This window comes from Taudactylus pleione, unplaced genomic scaffold (genome assembly GCF_031769625.1).
Source record: "Taudactylus pleione unplaced genomic scaffold, aTauple2 ptg000646l, whole genome shotgun sequence".
NCBI lineage: Eukaryota > Metazoa > Chordata > Amphibia > Anura > Myobatrachidae > Taudactylus > Taudactylus pleione.
The window spans coordinates 265,396-291,688 of record NW_028285048.1 but is presented as its reverse complement, the minus strand read 5'-3'; the positions used below and the strand labels follow the sequence as shown (position 1 = coordinate 291,688).

The following is a 26,293-nucleotide window of genomic DNA, read 5'->3' as shown; positions in this document are numbered from 1 at the left end:
TGCGCACATAACAATGACACACACACACGTGCGCACATAACAATGACACACACGCACATGCACATAACTATGACACACACACATGTGCACATAACTATGACACACACACATGTGCACATAACTATGACACACACACATGTGCACATAACTATGACACACATACACATGTGCACATAACTATGACACACATACACATGTGCACATAACTATGACACACATACACATGTGCACATAACTATGACACACATACACACATGTGCACATAACTATGACACACACACACGTGTGCACATAACTGACACACACACATGTGCACATTACTATGACACACATACACAAGTGTGCACATAACAATGACAGACACGTGTGCACATAACAATGACACACAGACATGTGTGAACATAACAATGACACACGTGCACATAACAATGACACACACACACGTGTGCACATAACTATGACACACACACACGTGTGCACATAACTGACACACACACATGTGCACATTACTATGACACACATACACAAGTGTGCACATAACAATGACAGACACGTGTGCACATAACAATGACACACAGACATGTGTGAACATAACAATGACACACGTGCACATAACAATGACACACACACACGTGTGCACATAACTATGACACACACGTGCACATAACTATGACACACACATCTGCACATAACTATGACACAGAAACACACGTGCGCACATAACAATGACACACATACACACGTGTGCACATAACAATGACACACATACACAAGTGTGCACATAACAATGACACACACGTGTGCACATAACAATGATAAACATACACCTGTGTGCACATAACAATGACACATGTGTGCACATAACAATGACACATACACACGTGTGCACATAACAATGACACATACACAATGACACATGTATGCACATACACAATGACACACATACACATGTGTGCACATAACAATGACACACATACACATGTGCACATAACAATGACACACATACACAAGTGTGCACATAACAATGACACACACGTGTGCACATAACAATGACACATACACGTGTGCACATAACAATGACACAGATACACACGTGTGCACATAACAATGACACACATACACACATGTGCACAAAAGAATGACACATACACAATGACACACACACACGTGTGCACATAACAATGACACACATACACACATGTGCACAAAAGAATGACACATGCACAATGACACACACACGTATGCACATAACAATGACACACATACACACACGTGCACATGACAATGACACACATACACACGTGCACATAGCAATGACACGTATGCACATACACAATGACACACACACATGTATATACACATGTACATACCCAATGACACACACAATGACATGTATGAATGAACACACAGTGACACACACACATGTACTCAGATGGTCATGTAGATTAATCCAATGCTGCACCTACGGACATATTATCGGATCACAAAATCTGGCGACAATTTACACACAACGCCTCCTGCGGGTTAGCATGTTATTGCGCACGCACTGCATACAAAGTGTACAGCTTTGACACACATTGCCCCTACATACAATACAATGCCCCTACATACAATGCCCTACATACTGTACAATGCCCCTACATACACCTACATACAATGCACAAATGTGCTGTGTAATATGCTGCCACAAAAAATAGAATTATAATATATAGCAGTGGTTCCCAAACTGTGCGCCGTGGCACCCTGGGGTGCCTCGGGACACTTGCAGGGGTGCCTCGTACCTCGGGATACTTGCAGGGGTGCCTTGTACCTCGAGATACTTGCAGGGGGTGCCTTGGGACACTTGCAGGGGTTCACAACTTCACTACATTTTCTTCTGAATTCGTCAATAACAAACTTAAACTTAGAGGCGCCATGACAACAGTCCTGATATTCTAGGGCGCCGGAACCACTGATATATAGCAATGTAGTAATGTTCCCTACACCAAACAGAATCCCGGCGCCAGCATCCCGACCACTGACATCCCGATGGTAAGTATTGAGGTTAGGGTCAGGCTGCGAGGGGGAGCGTTAGGGTCAGGCTGCGAGGGGGAGCGTTAGGGTCTGGCTGCGGGGGGGAGCGTTAGGGTCAGGCTGCGGGGGGGGGAGCATTAGGGTCAGGCTGCGGGGGGGGGAGCGTTAGGGTCAGGCTGCGGGGGGGGGGGAGTGTTAGGGTCAGGCTGCGGGGGGGGGGGAGTGTTAGGGTCAGGCTGCGGGGGGGGGAGCGTTAGGGTTAGGCTGCGGGGGGGAGCGTTAAGGTTAGGCTGCGGGGGGGAGCGTTAGGGTTAGGCTGTGGGGGGAGCATTAGGGTTAGGCTGTGGGGGGGAGCATTAGGGTCAGGCTGCGGGGGGGAGCGTTAGGGTCAGGCTGCAGGGGGGAGCGTTAGGGTCAGGCTGCGGGGGGAGCGTTAGGGTCAGGCTGCGGGGGGAGCGTTAGGGTCAGGCTGCGGGGGGAGCGTGGTTGTCTCTGTGCGGATGTGAGACCTTGGTGATGGGCGCTTCTGTGCGGATGTGAAACCTCGGAGATGGGCGCCTCTGTGCAGACGAGAGGTCTGACCTTGTGTAATTGTGCGTGAGGCTGCGATGGTACTCTATTGTACCGATGGTTTCCCAGTCTTGCTAAACATTACGGATGGGTGTAAGGTAAAGTGGGCGTCCTTATCTAGTGCTGTGAGGATATAGCGATCGCAATGAATTAGCATACTATCGCATTTGAACTGCATGCATAATCGCTGTTGCATTGCATTCGCTGTTGCATTCGCAGTTGCGATTGTTAGTGAATCAGGCCCTTAATTAGTACCTCAGTCAATTTGGTTTACCCACCTGTGCTCAACCATGGATATCTCTAACACCTGAATTGTTGGGGTGTATTGAGGACCGCGTTTTTCTGACTGAGCGAATGTACTTCCTCTTGCTGGACCCCACCTACCAATCTGTCACCTGTCAGACCTGGGCTTGAGATACTGTCACCAGACTGTGGAACCACAAGTGTTGTAAACAGTGTGCACAGGGATCCCCGGATATATTGTATACGGTCACCTGTGAGATGTATATATTGATGGATCGCCATATTTCACTTCTCTTACAGTGCAGTGAGCATGGTGCACCCTGATATGATGCACACGACCCTGGGCACCTCTGAAATCCAATCAGCAGCAGTTGGCAGTCACGGACATTGGGACAAGGGGAGTCCCACAGTCATGGCAGCAAGTAACAAAGTTTGGTTCTTGGTGAGTCCCACAGTCATGGCAGCGAGTATCAACATCTGGTTCTTCTGTAATAGGAAGCCCGGGGCAAGGTGAGTCTCAGTCATGGCAGCGAGTAACAACGTCTGGTTCTCCTGCAGTAGGAAGCCCGGGGCAAGGTGAGTCCCACAGTCATGGCAGCGAGTAACAACGTCTGGTTCTTTTGCAGTAGGAAGCCTACGACAAGGTGAGTCTCACAGTCATGGCAGCGAGTAACAACGTCTGGTTTTCCTGCAGTAGGAAGCCCAGGACAAGGTGAGTCTCACAGTCATGGCAGCGAGTAACAACGTCTGGTTCTTCTGCAGTAGGAAGCCTAGGACAAGGTGAGTCCCACAGTCATGGCAGCAAGTAACAACGTCTGGTTCTCCTGTAGTAGGGAGCCTGGGAGAAGGTGAGTCCCACAGTCATGGCAGCGAGTAACAACGTCTGGTTCTCCTGCAGTAGGAAGCCTAGGACAAGGTGAGTCCCACAGTCATGGCAGCGAGTAACAACGTTTGGTTCTCCTGCAGTAGGAAGCCCAGGACAAGGTGAGTCTCACAGTCATGGCAGCGAGTAACAACGTTTGGTTCTCCTGCAGTAGGGAGCCTGGGAGAAGGTGAGTCTCACAGTCATGGCAGCGAGTAACAACGTCTGGTTTTCCTGTAGTAGGAAGCCTGGGAGAAGGTGAGTCCCACAGTCATGGCAGCGGGTAACAACGTCTGGTTCTCCTGCAGTAGGGAGCCTGGGAGAAGGTGAGTCTCACAGTCATGGCAGCGAGTAACAACGTCTGGTTTTCCTGTAGTAGGAAGCCCGGGAAAAGGTGAGTCCCACAGTCATGGCAGTGAGAACAACGTCTGGTTCTCTGGTAGGAAGCACAGGAGCAGAGGCGGATCATCTGGAGATATCACACCTGGAACTGGGAAATAGAAAATGTGGGCTATGGAATGAGGAAAAAGCAGCAAACAGGTGTGTGGGAGAGGGAGTGAGGAAAGAGCTGCAAAGGGAGGAGAGGGAGAGTGACAAAGGGAGGGGGGTGTGAGGCAAAGAGAGGAGGGGGAGAGAGGGAATGTGGAAGAGGGAGTGAAGAGACAGCAGTGAAGGAAGGGGGTGAGAGAATGTGGGAGTGAGGAGAGAGAGGCAAAGGTACAAGTTCTAAGTCCTGGAGGTGTCCTCTTCTCATTGCAGCACAATGTAGGGTCTGCTGCCATTGACAAAGTCATGTGTTGATTTGTGGCAATTTCTGGCCATGTGATATAGTCACCAAGGTGCACACACAGCGTTCTCTGGTACGTCTCCGTATGATATAGTCACCAGGGTGCACGCACAGCGTTCTCTGGTACGTCTCCGTGTGATATAGTCGCCAGCGTGCACACACAGCGTTCTCTGGTACGTCTCCGTATGATATAGTCACCAGCGTGCACACACAGCGTTCTCTGGTACGTCTCCGTGTGATATAGTCACCAGGGTGCACACACAGCGTTCTCTGGTACGTCTCCGTGTGATATAGTCACCAGGGTGCACACACAGCGTTCTCTGGTATGTCTATGTGTGATATAGTCACCAGGGTACACACACAGCGTTCTCTGGTACGTCTCCGTGTGATATAGTCGCTAGCGTGCACACACAGCGTTCTCTGGTACGTCTCCGTATGATATAGTCACCAGGGTGCACACACAGCGTTCTCTGGTACGTCTCCATGTGATATAGTCGCTAGCGTGCACACACAGCGTTCTCTGGTACGTCTCCGTATGATATAGTCACCAGGGTGCACACACAGCGTTCTCTGGTACGTCTCCGTGTGATATAGTCACCAGGGTGCACACACAGCGTTCTCTGGTACGTCTCCGTGTGATATAGTCACCAGGGTGCACACACAGCGTTCTCTGGTACGTCTCCGTATGATATAGTCGCCAGGGTGCACACACAGCGTTCTCTGGTACGTCTCCATGTGATATAGTCGCTAGCGTGCACACACAGCGTTCTCTGGTACGTCTCCGTGTGATATAGTCACCAGGGTGCACACACAGCGTTCTCTGGTACGTCTCCGTGTGATATAGTCACCAGGGTGCACACACAGCGTTCTCTGGTACGTCTCCGTGTGATATAGTGATCAGGGTGCACGCACAGCGTTCTCTGGTACGTCTCCGTATGATATAGTCACCAGGGTGCACACACAGCGTTCTCTGGTACGTCTCCGTGTGATATAGTCACCAGGGTGCACACATATAGTCACCAGGGTGCACACACAGCGTTCTCTGGTACGTCTCCGTGTGATATAGTCACCAGGGTGCACACACAGCGTTCTCTGGTACGTCTCCGTGTGATATAGTCACCAGGGTGCACACACAGCGTTCTCTGGTACGTCTCCGTGTGATATAGTCACCAGGGTGCACACACAGCGTTCTCTGGTACGTCTCCGTGTGATATAGTCACCAGGGTGCACACACAGCGTTCTCTGGTACGTCTCCGTGTGATATAGTCACCAGGGTGCACACACAGCGTTCTCTGGTACGTCTCTGTGTGATAGTCACCAGGGTGCACACACAGCGTTCTCTGGTACGTCTCCGTGTGATATAGTGATCAGGGTGCATGCACAGCGTTCTCTGGTACGTCTCCGTGTAGAAGGGCCTTTTGCAGTGCTGTGTGTGGGTTTCCTGCTTCCTTTATTTCTGTGTATTCATCAGGCTATGCCCAGCTCTAGGACTAAAGGAGACATTGACCATCACTTCCCTTTTCCGCCTGTAGGTGTCAGTATATTGGTTCTGTCCATGACACTGGTAACTTTGGGGCGTCAATGTTTATTTTCACTAAACAGTCATCTGAGCGGGAAGTAGAGATGATTTAATCTTCTGGGCCCAACACACAATGGAAGAAAGGGATACACTGTATCTGAATTTACTGTGCGAGACTCAGGACGACAACATATCCCAGTGCCAGGGTTCATTACCGCCTCCCAGCACTGAGGTCATGATGGAGTAACATGGACACCGATCGGGCCGCCGTGCACCTGCTGACTGAAGCTGTCTCATACACTGAGTCTCTCCTGTCACGCTGAGCGCTCTCAGGCTGCGTAGGAGATCGCAGTGGTTAATTTATGCACGCCCATGAAACAGCGTTTAAACAGTCAGATACGCCTGCGGCTGCCTAACCACTCCCATTACCTCCCCCAAACGCTGACTGCCTGAATCCTCTGTGCGAGCGTAATTACACAGCGATGGATATGCGTTGTGCAGTACGGCTTTCACGCATGTACGGCAAAGAATCACTCAGTTTTCATAAATATCGCCATGGCGTAATCTCTGAATCAGGTCACGTGTGTAATCATGGTGAGGAATATAGAGTGTAAGCTCCGCTGGCACAGGGACTGATGTCTGCGCTATTTAAATGATGGAAAATAAATAGTGTTGGGAGAATTGTCACCTAAGGAATAGGGGTGATTGTTCTGTGTGCTCATTTACAGGCCGGGGATGTACACAAGCTGGAGAGGGACTGGGAGAAGAGGTTACAGCTGAGGAGAGACGTCCCCCGGGTGATATCTCTGGTAGCTATGTACTAATATGATATGTGGGGGGAGTGATGGGAAGATTGGTGCTTTGTTCTCTGACACGTCTATAATGTGACATTTAATGATGATGATGATAATATCCCCACTTTGATATTTAGCTATATATGTCCTAGGGGAAAATATCAGGGCACCACAATGACGGGTTTGGATATATGAGGTTGGTGTATGCACTGACACCTGTGCTGCACCAAGGAGCTAGTTTCCTAATGATCAGTATGTTATAAAATGATTCTGCTCATAGAATCTGTGATCACAGGACAGAAGTGACCATTTCCCATAACATCTACTTCAGGACATGTGCGTCTCTCTTACACAACAACTCATCGTTACTGTCATCCGTCAGCTGGAGGGGACGTCACAGAGTCTCCACATACAGGTAATGACCACCACCATGAACCCAAACAGCCCTTACACTGAGCACATAGTACATATGTATCCATAGTGCATTATGTCCCCTATATACCCATCATATTGTGCGCACATAGGTCCGTAGATCAGGGACTGTCCTCCCTGTTATTTCACAGAAATGTGTCTATTCCCCTTAGCTGATCAGTAATGTTTCTGGTAGGAGACGGTGTGGGAATTCTTCAGGAAACGCTATGTGAATGAGGATATAAGCTCTCGTGGACTCCAGGACTATTTGGCTGCTGTATCGAGATATTCTTCTGATAGTCAGGTAATTTTATATCTGGCAGTATAGTGTTAATGCTGTGGAATGCACGGGCTGAATGTTTTGGTGTTGCCATTTCTCTAGGTGGTGTTCCTCCTGAGCTTGGTGCTGCAGGGTGATCTGGATCCCACAATACTGAGCTATGTTCTCCTGCAGGCTGAGATGGTGGCCTTGTGTCCATTATCAGACATGGACCAGTTCCAGCTCTTCCTCCACACTCATTACCCATTTCTAGAGGTAAGACTGCATGGCCCAAACACCGTGGGAGCCACACTACGCTCATGAGATAACGTAGCACAAGCTACAAGCCATCCGTCTCTTCTCCCACATCAACCACCCTACACACCACTGCTTTCTGGGACACCCATCACTCCATGAGGTACGTCATGGCTACTGATGGTGACATTCATGGGAAATTCCCCCACAGAGCTTCCTCTCAGGGACTGACAGCATCACACTACAGATATCATCTACCTTCATGTAGCCCAATATAATTCTGGGCCTCCTAACATGTCATCTGGTCACAGGGACCTCAGGGCCTATAGGTGCCTGATATATATACTGTAACATTGGCACAACTTCCTTTCTTTATAGACATCTTTCTGCCTGTTCTATTGTTATTTCAGCAGGTGGGCAGCATTAAGCGTTCTCATCTGACACGGGCATACTGTCACCGGTTTGCAGGCACCTTGTATGTAGCAGAACGTTACAGCGGCCAGTGAGCGAAAGCACGAGATGCAATAAGCAGCTGGGGAGTGAGAACAGTATAATCTGTGATGTCAGAAGTGGCGGACGCTTGTGTTTACCTCACAAATGTATTTGGTATATCATTGTATATTATATTATTTTGTTATCATTATACAAATATGCTTCTTCTTCTTCTGGAAGGAAACAGAATGGGACAGTCTGGTGCTGGAGTTCACTTCCTATAGTGGGAGATCTGTGTCTCCCCCCTCTGTCATGGGGTTTATCTTACACCTGATTCTGCAGCACAAAGAGCCCCTCATCACAGAGGTAAGTAGGCAAATGTGTTCAATTAGGCCAACAGCCCTGTCCTCACTAACACACCACTCATATCCTGATATACTCTGTGCTGCTGGGGACCCTGCTCCTCCCACTATATAACTCTCAATCTGTGACTTCCTGCTGCCTCCATTCCCCTCCTCACATCATGTCACTGCCCCTGTCACATGCAGCCCTGTCCTCACTAACACATCACTCATCTCCTGATATACTCTGTGCTGCTGGGGAGCCTGCTCCTCCCACTATATAACTCTCAGTCTGTGACTTCCTGCTGCCTCCATTCCCCTCCTCACATCATGTCACTGCCCCTGTCACATGCAGCCCTGTCCTCACTGACACATCACTCATCTCCTGATATACTCTGTGCTGCTGGGGACCTAGCTCCTCCCACTATATAACGCTCAGTCTGTGACTTCTTGCTGCCTGCATTCAAGAGATGTCATTGAGGTGGGTGTGAGAGGAACTGAATAGAGATGAGGTGGTTAGAGTAAGAGCAGAAGGTGACAGGAGTGAGGACAGAAATATGTACAGTAGATAGTGATTAAGGTCTTTGTATGTGAAGGTTCAGAGTATAAATTGGATTCTGAATGAGATAGGGAGCCAGTGGAGCAAGTTGCAGAGGGAGTAGACCAGAGCTTGCCAACTACAGTCCTCAAAACCTGGACTGTTAGTGTGCGTTAAGGATAGCCATAATTGAGCACAGGTGACGATTAATATTTCAGTTATTTTAATTTAACCATCTGTGATTAAGCATGGACATCACTAAAACCAAGACTGTTCGTGTGCCTTGAGGACCGAAGTTGGGAATCACTGTAGACAGACACCGACAGTGGGAGAGTAACAGCAGTGTTAAGGTGAGATTGAAGTGGGGAGAGGAAGGTATGAGGGAGGCCAGGATGGAGGTTACAGTTGTCATGGTGGGAAATGTTGAGGACGTGGATGTGAGTTTTGATGGCATCAGGGATGAAGCAATGGAGATGATGCAATTTCCAAGGAAGAAGAGATGGGGGCTAAAGCAAAGCTTTGGGGGACACCTACAGGTAGAGGAAGGGAGAGTAGTTGGAGTCTGACATGAAAAGAGCAGTTGGTGAGGCAGAAAGTGAAGCAATAGAGGACGGACTCATGGAGGCCGATGAAGTGGAGAGTGTAAAGTGTGTAAGGCAGCAGACATGAGGGCAGAGATGTGACACTTCGATTTGGTGGTGAGAAGGTCATTATTGACCATTGTGTGGGCAATTTCAATGGAATGGAGATGAAATCCAGATTTAATAGGGTCACGCAGGGAATGTGAGGATAGGAATGTGGGAAGGTAGAGGTAGAAAATGGGACAGGGTTTAGTAAGGATGTGTAAGACTAGGTCATGTTTGAAGAAGGGGAAAGAGCCCAAAGAGAAGAACAAGTTGAAAAGATGGGAGCAAGCATCAGAATAGAGGGAGTGGAGGAGGTTGGAGGGAATGGAGTCAAGGGGACAGGTGAAGGTGGGACATGAAGAGAGGACAATGTGAACTTCATCCCCAATGAGACAGGGGAAGGAAGACTAGGGAGTTGGCAATGCGGAGGGCAAAAGCAAAGGGAGGTTGCAAAGAGGTTGTGTGGATCAGATGTTTGGGAGGAGGTAATGGATTTGAAGTAAGACAGTTTAGCATGAAGTAGGGCAGAGCTGTGAGAAGAGTGCATGAATTTTTAATGGACATTATTAGCAAGAGTGTGTTATTTACTCCGGTACCATTGAGCTGTGAGGAAGCATTTATGAAAGTAGCCAGCGAGTTTTGAGTCAGGGTTGGTGGGCAGTCCGATGTAGTCTGATAGTGATGGTGGGGTAGTGGAGTCAGAAGGGGATGGGAGGGTGGAGTTGTAGTATCAGACAGCTTGGTCAGCACATAAGAGGGCGGAGATAAGAGAGGCTGGTGACCAATGATGAGAAAGGGGCAGAGCTAGTGGTCAGAAGTTAGAGATGTCACAGCAGTGGGAGAAGATTAAGTCATGCCACTGAAAGGAGATCCGTTGGGTGATGTCAAATGAGCAAAGCAGGAAGAGCCGCCTAGAAGCAGAGACATCCACAGGGTTGACTTTTGGGAGTTACCCTGGATAAGAGAAAGTCGGAGGAGATGTAGTGGGGCAGTCAGGCGGCAAAGTTATATCTAAAAGTGGAAGAAGTCGCCAGGAGGACAGTAGATGACCACACCAAAGGAGAAGAGGGTGGAAAAGATGGATAGTCTTCTTGCGGGCAGAGGTAGGATTGAGTGGGTAGACATGGAAGGTGCAGCAGAAGTGAAGGACTACGATGCCATCACGGTGTTGATCACCAGGATGAGGGGTGTGGAGAGAGACGCCTCAATGAATTAGCAGAAAGTTGATGTTATCGGACAGGGTGATGGTGATGTGGTTAGGAGTGGTAGAGATAAAGTGCTCATGGGTGAATGCCAGGTTGTTACAAACTGATCTGGCATTTCAGGGGGCACAGGAGATCGGGAGTGGCAAGAGTGATAGCCATGAGGTTGGCAGGGTTGATTCCTAAATTTGGGTTCAGCAGTGTCAGTAGCTGTGTGATGGCTGTTCTAGTCCGGTGCAGGGATCAGGCAGGGAACCGGCCTTTCGTGGTACCAGCTTACAGGAGAGCTCCAGGAGCTGAGACATCAGGTGTGTGCAGCTTAGTGCGGATCAGGAGTCATTCATGTGTCCCTGATAAAAGGAATATTACAGCAACCCCATGGTCCGGGCAGCAACCACTTGGTATCAGAAGTAACTCTGGGAGGGGGTTGTGCGCTTTAACCCTTAAGAACAGTAGAGAGGTGAAAGCTGTGAGCTCCTCCAGTGGAGCCGGGATGGATGCGTCTGATCAAACAACACTATAGGAATAAATCGCTCATGTTTACCTAGCGCTATTCTCCACGAGGACTCAACCAATAATAATCACTCCTGTAATAAGTCTCTGACCAGTCTCTTACTGTCTCTTTCCCAGTGTGAAGATGTGCTGTCTACACATTCCAAGACTCGTGCTGTCTATCTCACTGTAGATGAGCTGTCAGGGGCACTGGAACAGCAGAGTCCTCTGAGAAACAAGACGCAGATTCAGTCATTCATCCAGCGCTCTGCAGCTCTATCTGGCAGCTGCCTGATTCCCCTCCACAAAGCAGCACGTATCCTGACATAGGCCAGGGACAGACTGGGGGTACAGTCACTGCGGAGCAAATCCCGGGACAGACTGGGGGTACAGTCACTGCGGAGCAAATCCCGGGACAGACTGGGGGTACAGTCACTGCGGAGCAAATCCCGGGACAGACTGGGGGTACAGTCACTGCGGAGCAAATCCCAGGACAGACTGGGGGTACAGTCACCGCGGAGCAAATCCCGGGGCAGACTGGGGGTACAGTCACCGCAGAGCAAATCCAGGGACAGACTGGGGGTACAGTCACCACTATGCAGCACAAATGCTAACATGGAGCTGGGATGAAGTGGGGCATTTAGCTGGGTACATTACCACCCACAGAAATCTCTGCCCCCAGGGGAGGGTGATTATATTACCACATACAGAATTCTGTGACCACGTTGCCCCCCGGCAGGGTTGCATAGAAATCGGATTTTAAAAAAAAATCAAAAACGGATTTATTTGATTTCAATCAGATTTTTTTGGATTTAAATAGGATTTTTTAAGTAAACGTTTTAAATTTTTAAACGTTTATTTAAAAAGGGATTTTTAATTTAAATTATATTTAAATCAATCAGTTTTTTATTTTTTTATTAAATCCGATTTTATGCAACCCCAGGGGAGGGCGATTATATTATCACCTACAGATATCTCTGACCGCGGTGCCCCCGGGGGAGGGCGATTATATTACCACCTACAGATATCTCTGACCGCAGTGCCCCCGGGGGAGGGCGATTATATTACCACCTACAGATATCTCAGAATCGCCCTCCCCTGGGGGCACCGCGGTCAATTACCACAGATATCTCTGACCACCATTTGCTTTTATTATGTAGATATGTTTTTGGTGGATTTTCTTTTTTACCTTCAGTGTAGGCCAGTTCTTTTGCCATTGTACATGAATCACCGTCACATAGATAACAAATTCGCACCCCTCCCCCACCCAGGGGGTCTCCTCCACGTTCTGCATTTTCCTTAATGTCCAGTTTCAGAAATAACAGCGTGTGAGCTTCAGCGAGACAAAAAGGGCTCAGTGTGCAGTCACCATAAGGGTGCAGAGAATATACCTACAGGTGAGGGTGAGTAGTGCACATCCGTGTCCTTCACAAATACAGACACTCATAACCTCACGCCAAGGCGCTCGCCCCAGTGACCGGCGCTAATAACCTCACGCCAAGGCGCTCGCCCCAGTGACCGGCGCTAATAACCTCACTCCAAGGCGCTCTCTCCAGTGACAGACACAAGCTGCTGGACTATATCGTGTAAGCATCCACTATTACAATTGCATCTCTACTTTCCTCGCAAAATTATGCATTTTTTTTCTACCTTTACTTGTTTAGAGCCACATTAGGGCAGGTGGTGTAGGAGTGTCCACACCCACGTGGCATTGGGGCAGATGGTGTAGGAGTGTCCACACCCACGTGGCATTGGGGCAGGTGGTGTAGGAGTGTCCACATCCACGTGGCATTGGGGCAGATGGTGTAGGAGTGTCCACACCCACGTGGCATTGGCCACAACTCCTCCAAACAGGACAGTTTGCTATGAACTCTGGGATGTTCCAGCAGATTTATGTAGTAGAATGTCAGGGTATCTGGACTGAGGATGACCAGCAGGAAGGTCTTAGAGTAGAACAGCAACCCCAACCATCCAAGTCAGTCTACAAAAATAGTTTTGGAATTGCCAAGTCATCGTCCAGCACTTCAGCTGCTAGAAATGTTGTGGCAGGGCCTGAAGCAGGGGGTCATTGAAAGAAAGCCCACCATGAGATCAAGCAGTTGTATAAAAAGCCATGGGCCAAATTTCCTCCAAGCCAGTGTGCGGGGACTGATCAATTACCCTAAATGTAAGATGGAGACCTTGCTGCTCAGGAGAGCCACACCAGAGACTCTGTATACTAAAGACTCGCATGCTGTTTCCAACCAAGAAATTGTATTTGGATCACTTATATTTTTTTTCACACTTTGATAAAAAGAAAAAATCCCTTTCAGTGTTATTTGGTTTACTGGGTTCTCTTAGATGGTGATCTGAAAATAAGTCGGTCCAGATGTATGCCACAATTTAGAAAGTTAAAAAGGTTCACAAATTTTTTAGACCTGGGAGCGGACACAATAGTGGAATCTTATCCTAGAACTAGTTTCCTCTCTCAATAACTTCCTTCAGAGTTGCAACAAGCTATGCCCCTGCCGGTCCTACCATCCCATCTGTGGGTCATCTCTCTGCCTGGCTCCATCTATTCCCATTGCCACATCAACCTCTGCTGCCACCAATCTTCTCTCCGCACAGAATAGCCTGCAGGTAACAGAGGTTGATTTCCTTTTTACTCAATGGATGCAGCTCCTCAGACTCCCCTTTCCCCAGCTCTGATGCGGTTTGTTCTTCTGCGATAAAGCCCTTAATTACATATATCTTTGGCCACTCACACTCCACAGAGGCATAAACCATCTCGTCATCCTAGACAGACATGTAAATAAAATCATGATCCCTTTAATTCATATTCAACAGGTTATAAATAAACTCAACTTTATAAATATGTAACAGTGATTAATATCTTTACAGGAAATAAAGTTAGTAAAGAGACAGAATACGGGAAGGACATCAGTGACCTGCAAATTCTCCACCAAATACTCCAGGTTCTGAAGAGTAGCAGACAATGACCAGGTCCCACCACCACCCAAACTGCTCCTATTTCGGAGTGGCCCCAGTTGTGAAGCCATCTAACCAGAACTAGACAGCTCTGAGAGGACACAGGGATCAAAAAGGAGACTTCATAACCAGCCCCTCGATTTTTCCCAGATAAATATCATCCTGTTACAGAACGATGGAATAGAACAACCAATAATTAAAGCCGTGTAGTCGTCTCAATAATCCAAGAGTGGACTGTTGCTATTTTGTTGTTCTAGGCCTTTGGTATCTTTACTCCTCCTCTCTCCTACCCCCCCGGGGGGGAAGATGATATAATGCACTAGGACTGTGTCCCCATGGATACGGATATCCCATTACACAACATTCATAATATCAAAGTCATTATAGAACAGGAGGTTCCATAACCACAGCCATGGGTTGCGGATAATAATATGCCTACAAGAAAGTTCACCACCGAATTGTTACGCCACTGGTTTTGCAAGAGTTGGATGTATGGGCTGAGGTGAATTCGATGGTGGGCCGACTGCGGATAACAGGTCAAATACATTGACGATATGCACATGGTGCAGTCCTGAGTTCGGGAGAGGACCATTAGGCCCCAGGATCTCTCAAGTCATTCCCAGAATAGAAACACTATTTGCAGATACCCCACACTGGAAAGTAGAGTCCAAGGCCTACACAATCCTATGTGATACAACTTCAACCAAACTCTACAATTAGAGAACATGCTGGGGCAGTGGGGCTCATTACCTAGATGGCAGGTGACGTAACCAAGAGAAGGCGCCATGTAACCAGAACTATGTTACTATAATACGATACCACTGTCATACATTAGTAGTGAGACTTTAAGGACAGTATCTAGATGCCAGATCTTCAGAGAGACACAAGATAAAGTACGACGCCAGTTAGCGCAGGGATGGTGCAGATGTAGTGTAGACTGTACTTATTACAGCAATACATTTACTTGCTTTGTAATCCTAAGAAAATAGCTAATAGGACAGAAACGCAGGACCTGTATAGGAAGAGAAAACACAGATACGTACAGAGAAGAACGCAGCTGGGGCAGATTTAGGGGCTGTTACAGGAACCAGTCAGCAGACGTATCATTTACACCCAATTACAGCACAGATAGTCCCCATTAGCAGGTGGACGTCTATCTTTTTTGGCTGCAGTATACAAGGATGGCCAGAAAGCTGGTAGACTACCCCGGGGCAATTCCGCCCGCTACAGCCTCTTGTAGACATAAGACAGGTACGTTAGATAGAACTGCTCCAGTAATGTGTCATTTACATTCTACTGTGCACCAGGGAGATCCAGCATAACACATTATACACAATACTGACGCTGGGCTGTAATATCTATTATGGTCATTTCCAAACAGATTACGAGACGGTTAAATGTGGCGCTTCCTTCTAAGTAACACTTGTAGTATCGGGAGATGACCGGGGCTCATTCACAAGAGTATGAGAAGAGGTGTTTGTATGTCTACAGAGATTAGATTATAATTTTAGAAACTGATTTAATATAAAAAAAAATTTATTATTTATAATTGAAGCCTCCTCTGATCTGACACAATAATAATAATTGATGGATTTCTTACAGGATTAGATGTAAATATGATGGCTCAGAGTTTATCACCACGAGTTCTGTAAGTAGAAATTGCTTCCCTGCACCCCAGATCTCTGTACTGCGCCCCTCCTGCTCAGATCTCTGTACTGCGCCCCTCCCGCTCCTGCTCAGATCTCTGTACTGCGCCCCTCCCGCTCCAGCTCAGATCTCTGTACTGCGCCCCTCCCGCTCCAGCTCAGATCTCTGTACTGCGCCCCTCCCGCTCCAGCTCAGATCTCTGTACCTCGCCCCTCCCGCTCCAGCTCAGATCTCTGTACTGCGCCCCTCCCGCTCCAGCTCAGATCTCTGTACTGCGCCCCTCCCGCTCCAGCTCAGATCTCTGTACTGCGCCCCTCCCGCTCCAGCTCAGATCTCTGTACTGCGCCCCTCCTGCTCAGATCTCTGTACTACGCCCCTCCCGCTCCAGCTCAGATCTCTGTGCTGCGCCCCTCCCGCTCCAGCTCAGATCTCTGTGCTGCGCCCCTCCCGCTCCAGCTCAGATCTCTGTGCTGCGCCCCTCCCGCTCCAGCTCAGATCTCTGTGCTGCGCCCCTCCCGCTCCAATCTCTGTACTGCGCCCCTCCCGCTCCCGCTCAGATCTCTGTACTGCGCCCCTCCCGCTCCCGCTCAGATCTCTGTACTGCGCCCCTCCCGCTCAGATCTCTGTACTGCGCCCCTCCCGCTCAGATCTCTGTACTGCGCCCCTCCCGCTCAGATCTCTGTACTGCGCCCCTCCCGCTCCTGCTCAGATCTCTGTACTGCGCCCCTCCCGCTCCAGCTCAGATCTCTGTACTGCGCCCCTCCCGCTCCAGCTCAGATCTCTGTACTGCGCCCCTCCCGCTCCAGCTCAGATCTCTGTACTGCGCCCCTCCCGCTCCAGCTCAGATCTCTGTACTGCGCCCCTCCCGCTCCAGCTCAGATCTCTGTACTGCGCCCCTCCCGCTCCTGCTCAGATCTCTGTACTGCGCCCCTCCCGCTCCTGCTCAGATCTCTGTACTGCGCCCCTCCCGCTCCGATCTCTGTACTGTGCCCCTCCCGCTCCAGCTCAGATCTCTGTACTGCACCCCCTCCTGCTCAGATCTCTGTACTGCGCCCCTCCCGCTCCAGCTCAGATCTCTGTACTGCGCCCCTCCCACTCCAGCTCAGATCTCTGTCATAGTGAAAGCTGGAAGTTATATATATATATATATATATAACAGTTTCCATACCTTGGTATAGAAAAACACAACATGGCTGACAAAGCATTTTTCCATGGACAGTACGATAATAATAAAGGTCACAATATGTTTGGACAAACCACACCCATTGATAGAGGCCACACCCATTGATAGAGGCCACACCCATGTCGGCCACGGTTGGGAATATCTGGATTGTGGGAGGGTAAGTAGCAGCACAATATACCATAAATGTGCGCAAATCTTCAGCATATCCACCGGGGACGGCGTGTAATTATCTGCTGCACACGTGCGCTCAGGGCACTGGAGTATGCACAGCAGCGCTGCTCCCGTTACATGTACCCCATGTTGCTTTTGGTTTCCCATCTTCTCTTGGCCTCAAACCTGAAAATAGAAAACTAGAACGTAAGTGGTTAATCAGAGGTTTAATTACACTGATCTATAAGGGCTACAACACCTGTCACATGTATGCACCACTTACACTGATCTATAAGGGCTACAACACCTGTCACATGTATGCACCACTTACACTGATCTATAAGGGCTACAACACCTGTCACATGTATGCACCACTTACAGTGATCTATAAGGGCTACATCATTCAGGTTACATGTTCTATGAGGTCTGCGTTACCTGCATCACGTGCTAGGAGGTCTGAGTCATTCAGGTCACACGTGCTGGGAGGTCTGCGTCATTCAGGTCACACGTGCTAGGAGGTCTCCGTTACCTGCGTCACGTGCTAGGAGGTTTGCGTCACGCGCTAGGAGGTCTCTGTTACCTGCGTCACGCGCTAGGAGGTCTCCGTTACCTGCGTCACGCGCTAGGTGATCTGTCTTGCATGTCACATGTGCTATAAGATATGCGTCACCCTGGTCACGGGTGCTATGAGCTCTACATCAGATGTGCCACAAGGCCTGCGTCACATGGTCTGCGAATGGTCCTCACCCCCAGGCCATCGGCTTGCGCCTCTTCTCACTCTCCTGCCAGGGTTCCTGCTCCTCCTTGGCGCTCACGTACTTGTGACAGGACACAGCTTTGGTGATCTTCACCGCTATCTGTAAGAGAGGAGACACAGGCTGAGGGTGGCAGTACCTGGGGCTGAGGGTGGCAGTACCTGGGGCTGAGGGTGGCAGTACCTGGGGCTGAGGGTAGAACAGAAGAGTGCTTCCGCCATTACACAAGTGGGCAGGGCCTAATAATCACCCGGGAAAATGGGCTTTTTATCAGCATGAATCCCCCGTTACTTTGGCCACGTCTGAAGAACAACAAATCCGAAGGTCTATTTTCTGATCATCGGTCAGTTAGGGCCATTTCCAATAACACACAAACACGTAAAATGTTAATAAATTCAGGTTCCATGGTAATTACTATGTGCTCACTCGCTGCTTTACCATCTGGGCCTCCGAGGTACAGATACGTCCCAGAAGTGCGCAGACCCTGGCAGAACCCAGAGACTTCCAGTAACAGAGAGCGACACACGAGCCACAGTGGGAGTTAGTGGGTTAATGAGCGACGGTCAGAATGATGCATTAATATCCCCCCCCCCCCTCCTGGCGGTCACCTCTTCACCGCGCCAGGATATATCTGCGCCCATACAGACCGGAGATATACAATACAGAATACAAACAAGTTCTTTTGTAGAAAATCCGCGGCACTTCTCACACGGAACATCCAGTATTTTGCTGCATTTTAATTAAGGTGTCTAAACATTATCGCAAAGAACTGGAAATTGGTCCGAGCCCGCAGTCAGGAAAACTAAGCTCTAAAGGCTTTTTATCGCTATATTTCAGGAACCAAGGGTGTAAAATGTTCTAATTTGGGCTATATTAAAAGCCATAAAAAGGTCTTTCAAAAAGATTAATGGTACTTTGCTTGGATATAAGATAAGGGCTTTAGCTGGTTTCAGAAGCCGGTCCTGGCTGTTCCCTCGAGGCGATCATCTTTACAGCCACTTAGAAGATTTGTAAAGGCAGCAGCGCAACCTCCAGCCAATACGCAGCCGGATTTGGGAGGTTTTTTTCTTCTCTCTCCTTTAAATTCCTTTCAATTTTACAGGTTTAAAGTGTGTAAATCATCTGAGAGAGACACAATGGCCGCGCCTTGTAATATATCACAACACTGGGTCCCCTTTCTGCTGGCCTGTGAAATACACACAGGGATATACCAGCTACTATTTCATACGTCTCAATGGGTCAATGCTGGAAGTCACACTTTCACATTCGCAAACAGAGAGCGTTTCACGGAGCAGAGACGTTACCGAGCGCCGCGTCCACACAGGGCGCAGTAAGGGAATGCCCGCTGGCTGGAGAATCGGAAACTTATAGTGTTCCCAGGTTACAAACCTTCATAGACAGATGCCAGGAGGTCTTCAAAATAAAGGAACGCTTTTTATTTTCATCACAATGTTTGTGATGTCGACAATTTCTGATTGTCTTAACTTGAGCTCAACATTAGTGTCAACCGCGTTACCTTGGAGACCGCAAAGATCAAAGCGACAAAAAAAAAAGCCCTCAATTGTCTGATTAATCAAGTCAGCAAACAGCTTATTTCCTTTAAACTGCAAAGCATGTATGAAGATGAGATTCCGGGAGCCGGCTTTGTGCAGATTTGTTCATTCTTATCAGAACAAAGCCAGCGGCAGACTATTTCATGGATCATTGCCGCTGACAGGCCTGGTGCACAGAATGGGTGACAGACCCTTATTCTGAGGCTTGAGGAAAATTAGCAAAAACTCGGCACAAATTACCCCCTCATCTTTTTAGTAATATGACATTATTCATTTTCAGTTTTTATCCAATTTTCAATTTTTGTTACACTTCCTCCAAAACCCCTCTCCCATCATCCCCCTCACTCTACTCCTACACAATACTGTATATATGGGAAAACAAGATATGAGTACAGCAAGCAGCATACTATCAACCTCCAGGCAGCCAGCAGGGGGCGTGTGCGAGAGAAGCAGCAGAGGGAGGCAGCAAACCGCCAAAGCTCCAGGCAGCCAGCAGGGGGCGTGTACGAGAGGAGCAGCAGAGGAGGCAGCAAACCGCCAAAGCTTCAGGCAGCCAGCAGGGGGAGTGTGCGAGAGGACCAGCAGAGGGCGGCAGCAAACCGACAAAGCTCCAGGCAGCCAGCAGGGGGAGTGTGCGAGAGGACCAGCAGAGGGAGGAAGCAAACCGTCAAAGCTCCAGGCAGCCTGCAGGGGGCGTGTGCGAGAGGACCAGCAGAAGGAGGCAGCAAACCGCCAAAGCTTCAGGCAGCCAGCAGGGGGCGTGTGCGAGAGGAGCAGCAGAGGGCGGCAGCAAACCGACAAAGCTCCAGGCAGCCTGCAGGGGGAGTGTGCGAGAGGACCAGCAGAGGGAGGAAGCAAACCGTCAAAGCTCCAGGCAGCCTGCAGGGGGCGTGTGCGAGAGGACCAGCAGAAGGAGGCAGCAAACCGCCAAAGCTCCAGGCAGCCAGCAGGGGGCGTGTGCGAGAGGACCAGCAGAGGGAGGAAGCAAACCGCCAAAGCTCCAGGCAGCCAGCAGGGGGAGCGTGTGAGGACCAGCAGAGGGAGAAAGCAAACTGCCAACCTCCAGGCAGCCAGCAGGGGGAGTGTGTGAGAGGACCAGCAGACGGAGGCAGCAAACCGCCAAAGCTCCTGGCAGCCAGCAGGGGGAGCGTGTGAGAGGACCAGCAGAAGGAGGCAGCAAACCGACAAAGCTCCAGGCAGTCAGCAGGGGGAGCGTGTGAGAGGACCAGCAGAAGGAGGCAGCAAACCGACAAAGCTCCAGGCAGTCAGCAGGGGGAGTGTTTGCGAGAGGACCAGCAGAGGGAGGCAACAAACCGCCAAAGCTCCAGGCAGCCAGCAGGGGGCGTGTGTGAGAGGAGCAGCAGAGGGAGGCAGCAAACCGCCAAAGCTCCAGGCAGCCAGCAGGGGGAGCGTGTGAGAGAAGCAGCAGAAGGAGAAAGCAAATCGCCAAAGCTCCAGGCAGCCAGCAAATGAGGAAGAGAACCATACGTGGTCATGCTCCAGAGAGTAAGCAGAAGCTGCAAGCGAGCCCCATGCTCTCAACTGATAAAGAGCCAGAAATGTGTCACCGTCAATCACCAGAAATCCAGCAGTGGTTGCAAGCTGCGTGTTGCCAACCTCCAGAGGAAGCAGAGGGAACAAACTGTCCATTATCAACCATAAGAGTAAGATTTACGCTGTCAATGTCCAAGGAGCCAGCAGAGGGAGGGGAGATGGACATTGTTCTCTTTGCTGCCCCCCTGTAGGTTGACAAACAGCATACTCTCATAAAGCAAAACTAAACCGCAGCTACAGAGAATCAGAACCTCAAGAGATACAATAGCTGTAAGAGCGCCATGCACAGTCACCTCCAGGGGGCAGTCTAATCTGTCAGCACTGGATAACCAGCATCATTACAGAGAGAGCCACGCCAAGCCACAGCCAGGCTGGCAGCCACATGCTCGGAAATGCCATTTGTGGTTCTAATGAGGGTTAATGGATGGCCCACCTCTTGCAGCTAGGGTGTAGCTCTTGTATTAGCAAAGTTTTCAGTTTACCGCCTATCAGCGAGCGAGTACAAGAGCAGCAGATCTCATGGTAATTCTGACCACCAGCCGGAAACTATGTGACATCATATGGTGACATCACTAGATGGAAGCGCGGTGACCGCTGAGCACTATTATTTGTGTGTTCTGGCTCTCACGCTGCGTCCGTAAGCCAATAAGAGGGTGGGAGACCAGTGTCCCCTTCTCCTTGATAATGTCTACGTGTCAATCTACAGCACGGCGCCAACAGAAGAGCCGCTTCTCAATGTCATTTTGTGTTAAAGGTTTAGAGAAAAGTTTCAAGTCACCCATCCAAAATCATCTCACCCTCTATCTGCAAAGTGCCCCCATATTACTCAGCTGTACACCGAGAGTAATGCCAGCAAGCTACCCACAATGCCATGGGGTGGCCCTGACCAAATGAGCTTACAATCTAAGAGGTATGGGGAAAGTGGGAAGTGGTCCCACCATGGATGCGGCTAGTCCTAGGATAGCAGAACCGATGAGGTCAGACAGCTGTGCTGCTGTGGGGGGTTTTGCACAGGGAAGTGGTCCCACCATGGATGAGGCTAGTCCTAGGATAGCAGAACTGATGAGGTCAGACAGCTCTGCTGCTGTGGGGGGTTCTGCACAGGGAAGTGGTCCCACCATGGATGCGGCTAGTCCTAGGATAGCAGAACCGATGAGGTCAGACAGCTCTGCTGTTGGGGGGGGGGGGGGGTTCTGCACAGGGAAGTGGTCCCACCATGGATGCGGCTAGTCCTAGGATAGCAGAACCGATGAGGTCAGACAGCTCTGCTGCTGGGGGGGGTTCTGCACAGGGAAGTGGTCCCACCATGGATGTGGCTAGTCCTAGGATAGCAGAACCGATGAGGTCAGACAGCTCTGCTGCTGGGGGGGGTTCTGCACAGGGAAGTGGTCCCACCATGGATGAGGCTAGTCCTAGGATAGCAGAACCGATGAGGTCAGACAGCTCTGCTGCTGGGGGGGTTCTGCACAGGGAAGTGGTCCAACCATGGATGTGGCTAGTCCTAGGATAGCAGAACCGATGAGGTCAGACAGCTCTGGTGCTGCGGGGGGTTCTGCACAGGGAAGTGGTGCCACCATGGATGCGGTTAGAACATTACAGGTGGTCTCTGTGGCACAGACATGCATGTACATGTAGCGCCCATGTTCAGGGCTGGCAGATACACGCGTGTTGCATGCGGTCCCCTCGTCAGTGACAGAGTTTGGAATACAATAACTGGTGTTTTCAGCTATTTCTTTATCTCTCTTCTTCGGAGTAAGAAAGCTTATTAACACGCTTTGAACTTAAAATCACATTTACAATAATGTGCCATCAACAGTTTTATAAGCTAATTAGAAAAAAAAGATTAATTAATGAGTATCCTGCTAATAAAATGGCAATCAGGAAGAAAGAAAGCTAGGGTGCTAAGCTCCAACTACCACCAATTAGGAGCTAATTACAAACAAATTATATATGTGTTTTGCTGTGGGCTTTAATTTACTAAAATGGTTTTAATTAAAAGAGAAAACATGCTGATTAATGTGACTTCAGTACAGTATAAACCGAGCATTGTTTTGCTTTAATGAGACTTGTAGCCGCCAAATCTGCTGCGTCTCTGAAGCCATAGGAAACGCTGAATGTTCTGCAGGCTTCCCCCGCGTCTATCAGCCGATCGTACGCAGGGCACACCTGACCCCGCCACGCAGAAAGCCGGGCACACTTCACATGGCATTAATGGCCTTGTCTGAGAGCGGCAGTGCTAATCCCCTCCTGCTGGGACACCGTGTACGGATGTACAGTACATAGGACTATCCAGGTAACGTACAGGAACAACTCCCCATTCCTGCCCTAAACCGGCTGCATGTAATCAACGCGTGTAATTATCCCGGCTTTATAGCGCTAAATAAACAAACATCCAGCGTCAATCACTTATCCGGGGTGTTTGGTCAGAGGGGATAAGAGCTTTGTGTGCAGATTTACCATTCAGACTCTTAATCAGGACCCCAGGCAAACAATGCTCTGCTGTGCGTGGTGTGATAACATGTTGTGCCTTAAACGCTGGCCGATATGTAATCTCTCAGCCGAGGATCCCGCCAGATGGGGATCAGGGAGCCTGCAAGGTTACAGCCAGCGTCAAGTGGGTCGGAGCATCTCCTGAGCCTGCATCCGCCCTGGGTACCAATCTCTTCGGGCGGCCGCATCCACGTTCCCGGGCAGAGACTGGCGCTTACAAGCCTGCAGATCCGTCCTGAGACAGGGTTATGTGTGTCTCTGGCTCTGTTCCACCTCCATCAAAGCTGATGCTTCCAAGATGCTATTTAAGGGCTTAGAAATGTTATACAGCACAAATTAGCTTCACCTATTAGGACAGGAACCGGATTAAAGCACTCGGCAAACTGTGCCCCAGAGCAAAGGGTTATCAGCCTGCTCCAGTTACTGCCTCCTCGGCAAGAAATTACTCAGTAAAGTATGAAAACCTATACACCTCGTGCCTCTACAGCACTTAGCGGAACGTTCTATGTATCACATTATATTATCCTATACACCTCGTGCCTCTACAGCACTTAGCGGAACGTTCTATGTATCACATTATATTATCCTATACACCTCGTGCCTCTACAGCACTTAGCGGAACGTTCTATGTATCACATTATATTATCCTATACACCTCGTGCCTCTACAGCACTTAGCGGAACGTTCTATGTATCACATTATATTATCCTATACACCTCGTGCCTCTACAGCACTTAACGGAACGTTCTATGTATCACATTATATTATCCTATACACCTCGTGCCTCTACAGCACTTAGCGGAACGTTCTATGTATCACATTATATTATCCTATACACCTCGTGCCTCTACAGCACTTAGCGGAACGTTCTATGTATCACATTATATTATCCTATACACCTCGTGCCTCTACAGCACTTAGCGGAACGTTCTATGTATCACATTATATTATCCTATACACCTCATGCCTCTACAGCACTTAGCGGAACGTTCTATGTATCACATTATATTATCCTATACACCTCATGCCTCTACAGCACAGCGGAACGTTCTATGTATCACATTATATTATCCTATACACCTCATGCCTCTACAGCACTTGGCGGAACATTCTATGTATCCATGTGACACTGACGCCCATCCTACCATCACATTATAATATCCTATACACCTCGTGCCTCTACAGTACTTAGCGGAACGTTCTATGTATCCATGTGACACTATGGCGCCCATCCTACCATCACATTATATTATCCTATACACCTCATGCCTCTACAGCACTTAGCGGAACGTTCTATGTATCACATTATATTATCCTATACACCTCGTGCCTCTACAGCACTTAGTGGAACGTTCTATGTATCCATGTGACACTATGGCGCTCATCCTACCATCACATTATCCTATACACCTCGTGCCTCTACAGCACTTAGCGGAACGTTCTGTATCACATTATATTATCCTATACACCTCGTGCCTCTACAGCACTTAGCAGAACGTTCTATGTATCACATTATATTATCCTATACACCTCGTGCCTCTACAGCACTTGTCATACGGATACATAGAACGTTCTGCTAAGTGCTGTAGAGGCACGAGGTGTATAGGATAATATAATGTGATGGTAGGATGGGCGCCATAGTGACACATGGATACATAGAATGTTCCGCTAAGTGGTGTAGAGGCACGAGGTGTATAGGATAATGTGATGGTAGGATGGGTGCCATAGTGTCATACGGATACATAGAACGTTCTGCTACTATGGCACCCATCCTACCATCACATTATCCTATACACCTCGTGCCTCTACACCACTTAGCGGAACATTCTATGTATCCATGTGTCACTATGGCGCCCATCCTACCATCACATTATATTATCCTATACACCTCATGCCTCTACAGCACTTAGCGGAACGTTCTATGTATCACATTATATTATCCTATACACCTCGTGCCTCTACAGCACTTAGCGGAACATTCTATGTATCCCTGTGACACTATGGCGCCCATCCTACCATCACATTATATTATCCTATACACCTCGTGCCTCTACAGCACTTAGCGGAACGTTCTATGTATCCCTGTGACACTATGGCGCCCATCCTACCATCACATTATATTATCCTATACACCTCGTGCCTCTACAGCACTTAGCAGAACTTTCTATGTATCACATTATAATATCCTATACACCTCGTGCCTCTACAGCACTTAGCAGAACGTTCTATGTATCACATTATATTATCCTATACACCTCGTGCCTCTACAGCACTTAGCAGAACGCTCTATGTATCACATTATATTATCCTATACACCTCGTGCCTCTACAGAACTTAGCGGAACATTCTATGTATCCATGTGACACTATAGCGCTCATCCTACCATCACATTATCCTATACACCTCGTGCCTCTACAGCACTTAGCGGAACGTTCTATGTATCCATGTGACACTATGGCGCTCATCCTACCATCACATTATCCTATACACCTCGTGCCTCTACACCACTTAGCGGAACATTCTATGTATCCATGTGTCACTATGGCGCCCATCCTACCATCACATTATATTATCCTATACACCTCATGCCTCTACAGCACTTAGCGGAACATTCTATGTATCCATGTGACACTATGACGCCAATCCTACC

The 26,293-nt window shown here is 48.9% G+C and overlaps 2 protein-coding genes across 4 annotated transcripts in view; one reads left to right on the top strand and one right to left on the bottom strand.

Annotated features, from left to right (window-relative positions):
• LOC148478898 (uncharacterized) overlaps window positions 1-15,172 on the top strand; it is a 219,021-nt gene extending 203,849 nt beyond the window's left edge. For 2 of the 3 annotated variants that reach the window (XM_088455229.1, XM_088455228.1), the window contains exons 15-23: window positions 3,127-3,268; window positions 6,723-6,803; window positions 7,120-7,203; window positions 7,396-7,503; window positions 7,582-7,734; window positions 8,386-8,511; window positions 11,483-11,660; window positions 12,661-12,747; window positions 14,225-15,172. In XM_088455229.1, the coding sequence (XP_088311355.1) occupies window positions 3,127-3,268; window positions 6,723-6,803; window positions 7,120-7,203; window positions 7,396-7,503; window positions 7,582-7,734; window positions 8,386-8,511; window positions 11,483-11,660; window positions 12,661-12,747; window positions 14,225-14,322 (1,057 nt within the window). In that variant the 3' untranslated portion in view covers window positions 14,323-15,172. The remainder of the gene's footprint in view (window positions 1-3,126; window positions 3,269-6,722; window positions 6,804-7,119; window positions 7,204-7,395; window positions 7,504-7,581; window positions 7,735-8,385; window positions 8,512-11,482; window positions 11,661-12,660; window positions 12,748-14,224) is intronic. The other variant, XM_088455230.1, reaches the window with a different exon arrangement.
• A 1,739-nt stretch (window positions 15,173-16,911) lies between these two features.
• Window positions 16,912-26,293, bottom strand: part of FAM204A (family with sequence similarity 204 member A) — a 47,049-nt gene continuing 37,667 nt past the window's right edge. Inside the window, exons 6-7 of the mRNA XM_088455225.1 lie at window positions 18,039-18,148; window positions 16,912-17,477 (exon numbers count right to left, since the gene is read on the bottom strand). Coding sequence (XP_088311351.1) covers window positions 17,426-17,477; window positions 18,039-18,148 — 162 coding nt within the window. The 3' untranslated portion in view covers window positions 16,912-17,425. The remainder of the gene's footprint in view (window positions 17,478-18,038; window positions 18,149-26,293) is intronic.